Source organism: Hyaena hyaena, unplaced genomic scaffold (assembly GCF_003009895.1).
Source record: "Hyaena hyaena isolate Hyena2069 unplaced genomic scaffold, ASM300989v1 scaffold_415, whole genome shotgun sequence".
Classification (NCBI taxonomy): Eukaryota; Metazoa; Chordata; class Mammalia; order Carnivora; family Hyaenidae; genus Hyaena; species Hyaena hyaena.
Window position 1 is genome coordinate 883734 of NW_024081048.1, and position 9032 is coordinate 892765.

A 9032-nucleotide genomic window follows, 5' to 3' on the forward strand; every position below is an offset into this window, starting at 1 on the left:
TCAATTAATTATGAGATTTTGCCAACCTCAGGAATGACTTTTGGAAATGGAAAAAACATCAGTAGAACAACATATGGAGAAACCAGTTTGGAGGCCAAGACCAAAACTTATGAAGAAAAATTTTAAGTAATTAAACCTGCATAGACTCCTCTGCTGATGAGGACTGGCACACAGAGGGTGTTTCTCAAACACCAGGTGACTATTAAGAAACTTCAAAAAAGGAAGAATATACTTCAAGCATTTTCACAAACACAGGCAGTAGAGAGCTTTGCCTATGAACACATAATTTAAAATAGCCATGTCCTCCAAAAAGCAGTCCAGTAAATATTTTTTAAATTAATCAATATTCAATCATATTTTACTGTGTTATATTATTTATGTTTGGACCTGGATGTGCAATTTTTAAAAATACTTCAAATAACACTTTCCCAGAGTATTTATCTTACCATCAAATGTTAAATAAACTCTTGCTTGGGGCTGAGACGATCCTTTTACACTGATAGAACAAACAAATACTCCAACCAACACGAAAATTGCCTGGAATGCCATTTCTTCAGATTTGCAATTTAATATCCAAGAGAAAATACCTTTAAAAGAGAGGTAACAAGTTTGTTATACTTCAGTTCACATTTTAGGGGCATACATGCACATGTGCACATGCGTGCGCGCGCACACACACACACACACAAAATTAGTGATCTAGACAGAGCACTTTTTTCACAAAAGACATATATGAACTTTACAGTCTTGCAAACAGTAGGAGGTGCTCTGACTTTGCTTCTTCGATGTGAAAATTTGGATTTAATTCACTTATGTCTGGAAGTCTTTGCAAAAATAAACTATTTCTTCTTCCAGCAAATAATGCTAATATTAAAGCAGCCAGGAAAAAGGTATTGATTCCCAAAGGAAAACTCAATATTTAAACTTGATCTTCTAATAATCACAGAACAGTTAAAAGACTTGAGAATGGTACCAATGGGTACTTGTAGATGAAAACTTCTCTTTCTACCATAAATATTGTAGTAGCAAGAAAAAAAAAACACAGGAAAAATCATGTATACCCACTCACTTCCACCCTCATTAACTCTTTAGGAGTAATCATCTCTAAAATGACATTTCTACACATAATTCTATGTGTGCTCAATCCCTGACCACTGAAATCACTCAAATTAGTTATCTGCCAATTTATACAGATGACCATGCAGCTGTTAAATGATGCAGATGAGGTAACCATGGACTAGTGCCAAATTCAAACCAATGACTTAGTGGTGAACAATCCAGTGAACCATGGATCCCTCAATGCATATTTAAAATAAATCAACCAGAAAGCAAGCTGTCAAAATTCCAAAAGATAAATCAGAGACAGAAGCATTACCTTTTGAAATGGTAGCTATAAAATTGATACATGCTATTAACTAATGTCTGAATACTAAGGAAGATCAGGTAACCATAGATCTACAGTAGTTCTAGTGGCCACAATATGCAAAATAAACTCAGAAAGAAATCCTATCATTTGAGTCTAATATAATTATACAATAAAATGACAGAGTTTAACCCAGAAATTTATTTTTACAGGTTACAACAATGCTAATCTTCAGTATCATGTGACTATTAATATGAAAATATTAACACTATTTCACTTAAGAAAGAAATGCCACTAAAAATGGAAAAGACTACTTCACTAACACAGAAGAAAAAGCACAATTAAACTGAACATGCCATTTTGAACAATTTAAACATTTTAAACAGTTGGTTTCCTAGGTGGTACGTAGGTCATAAGGCTTAGAAACAGAATCGTTTGCCTCTTTTGCCACACAGATGGAGGAAACCCTAGAGATGTTTATATTGGTAATTTTCAAATGAAACAGTTTCTTCCTGCTTCCACAACCTCTTCACCTTGTCATCCCTAAATTAGAAGAAAACTGATTTTACAGGATAACTTTCCCTTAATAATTTGCTCCCTGGTTTTGTTGACTTTGTAATTAACCCCCCCCAAAAAAAATAGCTATAAATATGCCTAACCTTCCTCTCTTCATTAAGCAAGTAGAGAGTTACACATTTTTACATACTGCTATTATCATTGTCTTATCTGATAATTCTTCCCAAAATCGACATGTGCTAAAAATTGCATAGAATAATAGTGGAGATGAAATGACAGCTCAAAGGAAGTAAGTATACGGAGCAATGTGATTTAAAGTCAACCTAGAGATGAGAAGTGACTGAGAGCCAAGTGTCTTACACGTGCCCCCCCACTCCCGCACATAACTTCCCTTTAACTCAGACACTTAGACATGCTGTTTGTTGTTTTCACTTCTGATGGAACACTAACAACTTGTAAGAAAAGGAATCTCTTGTGTCCTCTCGAGCAGGTCTACATGAGAAGGCACGGAAATACTCAACTTTAAACTCTCCGCAGGTGTCACAACCTAAAGAAAACTCAAGCAGGGCTCTCAGCGAGGGAATCGCTCCCCTGACAAACTGCATGTGCTCTTCCGAAAACGTGCAGACTTCAGCACACCGATGCGTAAAAAGTCGACACAGAGCCAAAAGTTATATTTTCCTATTCTGCTAAATGCGTAACGCTGAAAATAATGAATCCAGCTTACCGAGATGGGAAGAGATCAGCACGTAAAAGTCATCAGCTGGCTACCGGTGTGGCTCCGCGGGTGCCTCTCTACGTCTTTTTCCCGGAAGACCTTAATTTCCAGAGCGTCCCAGCGGTGAAATTCTCTCTTCCCGGTCGTCTGAGTTTCTTTGTAAAGAAATCCTCAGCGCTGCAGCGCCGCGGCTCCGGGAGCTCTACTCCGCGGCGCTCAATCAAGCACCTCGGAGTGAATGGAAAGTGGCCGGGCAGCCGGGGCGAGCGCTCGGGTGTCCGATTACAGCGACGCGGCGCGCGGCTCGGGCTGCCCCGGCGCGCCGCCCAGCCGGCGGACCTCACCCGCCCCGCGCGCCCGCCGCATCCCCGCCGCCGCGAGGCCCCACCCCGAGCGCGCCCGCGAGACGGCGGCCGGGCGCCGCGAGCGCGGTCGGCGAGCGGCCGCGAGGGCGGGGCGGGGCGGGGCGCGCCCCAGGCCACCCTGCCGGGAGATGCAGGAATGCGCCGCGGCGGGCGGCGGGACCGGCTCCCCGAGGCTGCTCCCCTCGCGGTCCGCGGCGGAGTGAGCAACTCACGGGGTGCGCTACAGCGTTGGGTTTGTTACCGGCAGCTCTTGGAAGGCTTACAGGGTTTGCTTGGCCGTAGATAGCAAAGTGCAAAGCGGGGGGGGTTGCCAGAAAAGGATCACTGCATCCTTTTAAGGCAAAGAGATGCGTTTTTAAAAGGGCACGTGCGTTATCCTTTTCCTGCTGCAGCTTTTCTAAAACTGGCAGGGAGAAACCAACTATCACGTCGCGGTTTTATCCTTTTGATGAGTGTTGTTTCCCATTGTGTTTCCTAAATATCCCGAAGGCAGTATTTCTGTTGACCTCTCCTTCGTGACTCCTATTCAGTACTCTTCCCTCCAGGATAGTCTCAAAACGTAATCACAAGAAATAACTTCACAATTTTGTGGAAGAAGGCTGTTTGGAACCATGCCAACAGAGAGAAGTTTACAAATCTAGACCTTAAGGGTATATGTCCAGCACTGCTTTAAGATAAACTTGTTACACTCTGGTACTGGCTTTAATGTTTAAGTGAAAATTATTTCTCTCCCGACCACAATGGACTACATATTTGAACAGCGGGAGAAAATGAGCTTTGACCTCCATAGAATGAGCAGGTACTTGTTTAACAATCACTCTGGGCTACAACAGCCCACAGATCTCACTGTACGTAGAGAATATGGAATGTGATTTCTCCAACTTGATCTTTACAATGTTTTTAATGAAATAAAGCAGATCACTAAATTCTTATCAACTGTGTCATAGAAAATACTTCTGAGGGTGAAAAATCATTGCTGGTGTGGGACAAATTAAATCTCAGGTAAGAGGAAGTGGACAGGTATTTAAGATGTTTCTTTCGTGTGTCTAAACACCACCTGTTATGTCCTGTCAACATATACATGTCTAACTCTTTCTATAGATGAGCTATGAAGGGATGACATCAAATGTAATTTTAAGAGTTCAAAAGAGTGCAAGTTTAAAAATTCAAAATTATATTCCAGGGCCAATATTATCTTCAAATGTCTGTGTTTATGAAAGAAACTACTAATTCAATGAATGGGGTACTTTTAAATGTTTTATTTATTTCTAGGTGAGAGAGAGAGAGACAGCGTGAGCAGGGGAGGGTCAGAGAGAGAGGGAGGCACAGACTGAAACAGGCTCCAGGCTCTGAGCTGCCAGTCAGCCCAGAGCCCGACGCGGGGCCCGAACCCACGAACCGCGAGATCATGACCTAAGCGAAAGTCGGACACTTAACCGACTAAGCCACCCAGGCGCCCCGAATGGGGTACTTTTAAAAGTTTAATACAATTGAACTATTTTTGTGATGATTAGTGCAATATAAATATGAGCAGCTCCTTAACGTAAGTGTTAATAATGAATTTAATCCACCAAGCACCTGGCAGTTTTAAAAGGCAGATGAAACATAAATAAGCATCAAGCACATTTATCTGAAGTACTTCTGAAACTGATTAAGACACCGTATACCGAGCACTATTATCTTGCCACTGATGTCTGAGTCAGCATTTATAAATTAAGGAAGGAGAAGAATAAATCATTAGAGAAAAATGCCGTGAACCTTCACACAAATTATATATTTGTTAATTTGGAAATGTGGAGCCATTAGACGCTGATTAATTTGTGAATCCACCGTAAGGTAGAATGTGTTTATACATTTTATCTTTAAGTGCCAGGGAACCAAGATCAAGAAATGCAAAGTGGAAAGCATGTCAAATGGTGTTTTTACAAGGAAGTTTACTACCTATTTCAATTTGCAAAAATCCAAAGAATTAACTCCAGGTTTCACATATTCACAGGGCTTTGGAAATGATGACAAATAGCTTAGATTCAGTCGCAGTCTATGCAGTTTGTGCTGTGATTCCCTCTATCTTGCCTAAATAAACTTCTGTTCCATGTGCTTAATTGAATGCTTTTTATTTAATACTGAGACATTTAATAGTATTTGCTAGATACTGAGATATTTACCATTGGCCTCACCTCGAAGTAAGTCATGAAATTGATAGGCATTAGCCAAGGCACATTCAATGAGTGCTCATGCCTGCCTGAAACTTGGGCCATACAGTGAAATCTTAAGAGTGGCCATAGGTGCCCCTAATAAGATTTATCTCTGCCCCCATTTCTCCAAACTACTCAGAAACCTAAAATACCTTAATAAAACAGGACCTTTATAAGAAATATTGGTGGCCAGTGCCACTTTCCTAGGATGAGTCTTTGACTCTTTCCCTAGAGATGGGAAACAATATGAGCTAACTCAGTGAGCTATTTCGATTTTGGGGAAAGGAGGACAATTCAATTTAGAGGCCACAAAGTTTGCCCTCATCAAAGTGTCTTGGGAAAAACACCCAAGTTAAAATATTTAGAATCAGTCTCATTAAGATGTTAAAGAAATGGTGTGGCATATTATACATTGAAGTTTCTCTGCTGTCGTGGCCTTATTTTTAATATTTTATATTTTTATGATCCTGAAAGAAGCCATTTAACTTAAACTCTTGGACTGATTTTGAGTGATGAATACCCGTGTTTTGTTTATGAATTGTGCATCTATGAATTCTCTTGTTTCACATTTAAAGAACGTAGACTGTTGGGGCACCTGGGTGGCTTAGTCGGTTAAGCGGCCGACTTTCGCTTAGGTCATGATCTCGCGGTTCGTGGGTTCGAGCCCCGCGTCGGGCTCTGTGCTGACTGCCAGCTCAGAGCCTGGAGCCTGCTTCAGTCTGTGACTCCCTCTCTCTCTGACCCTCCCCTGCTCACGCTGTCTCTCTNAAAAAAAAAAAAAAAAAAAAAAAGAACGTAGACTGTTTTCAGATTTTTCTCCGTCATGTAGATGAGCTATATGAGTCAACTTTAACAAAAGAATCTCAAACCTCCAGGGATGGAAAGTTGTCTTCTTATTGTCATAACTCATATTTGTCTCAGGAGACGAGAGGCCACATTTTTCCAAGCACTTTGTGTATGATATGAATACCATTCTTTAATGACATAACTATCTCACAAAGGCTAACACTGCAGCTTTGTCCAAAGTCACACACAGATAGTAAATATTGGAATAGAGTTACTTAAGCATGACCGACTCACTGCCTTAGGTTCTTGAATATGAACCTGAGCAGATGTTACACTCGTTTCCTCTCTTCTCTATCGTCTTTCTTTTCTCAACTTCTAGATGCTAGCACTTTAAATTTCCTGAGCTTTATCTTTGGAAAGTCTCTACTTCAAATAGTTATTTACTTTGTTTACATCAGCTTTTCTTCTCCTTAGGTTACCTTAGCTGCTCTGAGACCAAGCCGGTCAAACAGGTCTGGTCTAGAAATCTGGTGTGCAATTACTCTCTGTACAGTTGATAGGCTTTCATATTTCCTTCATTAACATCATTCTTTATTTTTCAACGAGTGTATCTCTACTTACATTCTTAATACATTGCTAATGTATATCCCTGACCCTTGATCTCTTCTTCAGTTGGTTGAGTGTCAGACTCTTGATTTCAGTTCAGCCTCGATTCTAGGCTTTTCAAACTGTAGGGCCACTGGCATTAAACAAACAAAACAGTCACAGTGGTTTACTCTGAAGAGGAAAACTGGCCAGAAAGAGAATTTTCATTGTTTGCCTCTTTTTACCTTTGTAATTTGAAACCAGGTGAATGCATAAACTCTTAACAAAATTCGAAGTTTAATTCTTCACCAGGTGTTAAACACCTTTTGGCATCTCAAACAGAATAAAGTGCCATATTTTCCAACTCAACCAAAACAAGAGCACATTATCTCTACTGTTTATAAATTGATATTTCAAATGTAAAAGTAGAATATTAAAGAATTTCAGCAGAAGAGTTAGTGACTTTGCTTTCTTAGTACTTGCACCTGACAAAGTTGTAAGTGTTGTGATCATTCACGCTTTCATCACAAGGGCAAAATAGAAACTCTATTTTGGCTTTATTCTAATATTTCATGGGAAACCTCTGTGAGAGGAATACATGTCTTTAAGATGTATCTTATACAGTTGCCATTGCAAAGTAACCCCCCATTATTTCAAAGATAATGCTCATTAGTTGAATATATATACATGCATCCACAGTCATATTTCTTTTAAGAAAAGCAAACTGTTTTCATGGACCTATTGTATCTAAAGCTTTCTTTCTCTTCACCTGGGAGTACAAAACCCTTTCCATATTTATTCTCACAGGAGAGCCAGGAGAGGGCTGTGTAAGTGCCTCTGATTGTCAGATGTGTGTAATGAGGCTCAAAAATAATAACTAGCTGGGAGTAATGAATTCAGGACTGTTAGTTACGGCTAATTGACTCCAATCTACAGCGCTTTAACATGGTCAAAGGCCTTTTCCATGTAATCTTCAGATTTTACCATTTTTCTGCTCTTTGTGGATTTTAAATGGTTGACTAGAAAGTAGAGAATTGAATTGTGTAAACAACTTTCACATCCTAGCAGAGACATTCTCATGATGGAAATCATATGCTAACCTCAGTTGTCTTCTATTACTAGTGATTTCCAGAAGATAGAAAGGGGTGTAAACTTAAAAAGCATCAACGTCTTATTTTCCTCACTTATTTTCTGTCATGATACTTAATGCTTTGAAATTTCAAGGGACACTTAATAACTTTAAAGAAGGATATATAATTTTTATTTCTTAACAAACATGATATAACTTAAAATATGCAACTCTAGGATACATTTCAATGAAAGACTTCTTGATGGACTGTATCCATTGCAATGTGTTCATTGAACTTTAGACCAGAAGTGTACCAGAGGGGGGTATGCTTGAAAAAGCATGCATTATTTAATAAATATTTTACAAAGAGTACTTCTTTTAGTCTCCAAAAAGAAGATAGCGGTATCTCCATTGTGCAAACAAGAAAGCCAAGTCAGAAATTTGAGGTACCTTTCCCTACCTGGGCCCTGCCCAGAGGCAAAAAATTCACATCTGCCTGTTCCAGAGTCCATATACTTCCTGTTTTTCACTGCCATTGGTGTATCAGTCTAATAGTCCAATAGATAGGAAAGGGGAGTGGAGACCCTCACCTCTCATCCTAGGCTTTTTAGGTTCTGAAGATTTTTTGCTCTTGTTGGATACTAAATATTTCATCTCATAGACCTGAATTATAAATGCAGACATCCTATCTTCATGAAATTATAGACAGCTTGAGAAGAGAATCACTGTCTAATCCTCTGTATCTCTTCGAACAGCTAGAACTGTTCGAATGATGCTTATGGCACCTGGGTGGCTCAGTCGGTTAAGCGTCTGACTTCGGCTCAGGTCATGATCTCACTGTTCGTGGGTTGGAGCCCCGCATCGGGCTTTGTGCTGAGAGCTTGCTCAGAGCCTGGAGCCTGCTTCAGATTCTGTGTCTCCCTCTCTCTCTGACCCTCCCCTGCTGTGTTTTCAATCCTGTTCCATTGATCAACATGTCTATTTTCGTGCTAGTACCATACTGGTTTTTTTAATACTGTTTTGATTACTACAGCCTTGAACTATAACTTGAAATATGGAATGTGATACCGCCAGCTTTATTTTTCTTTTTCAAGATTGCTTTGGCTATTTGGGGTCTTTTTTGGTTCTATACAAATTTTAGGATAGTTTATTCTGGCTCTGTGAAAACTACTGTTGGTATTTTGACAGGGATTACATTAAATCTGTAGATTGCTTTGGGTAGAATGGATTTTTTTTAAACAATATTTGTTCTTCCATACTGAGAAACCCATGTCTGTTCTACTCTGCACTGAGCACAGAGCCTGCTTAACATTCTCTCCCTCTCTCCCCCTCTGTTCCTCTCCTTTTTTTTTTTTAATTTTTTTTTTTTTTTAAATTTTTAGGAGAGAGAGAGAGACAGCGTGAGCAGGGGAGGGTCAGAGAGAGAGGGAGTCAC

General features: G+C 39.9%; 1 protein-coding gene across 1 annotated transcript in view; it reads right to left on the reverse strand.

The window, feature by feature from the left end:
- The window catches only part of SEMA3C (semaphorin 3C), a 176344-nt gene extending 173513 nt beyond the window's left edge, over nucleotides 1–2831 (reverse strand). The window contains exons 1-2 of the mRNA XM_039252482.1: nucleotides 2607–2831; nucleotides 447–587 (exon numbers count right to left, since the gene is read on the reverse strand). Coding sequence (XP_039108413.1) covers nucleotides 447–549 — 103 coding nt within the window. The 5' untranslated portion in view covers nucleotides 550–587; nucleotides 2607–2831. The remainder of the gene's footprint in view (nucleotides 1–446; nucleotides 588–2606) is intronic.
- Nucleotides 2832–9032: the final 6201 nt, after the last annotated feature.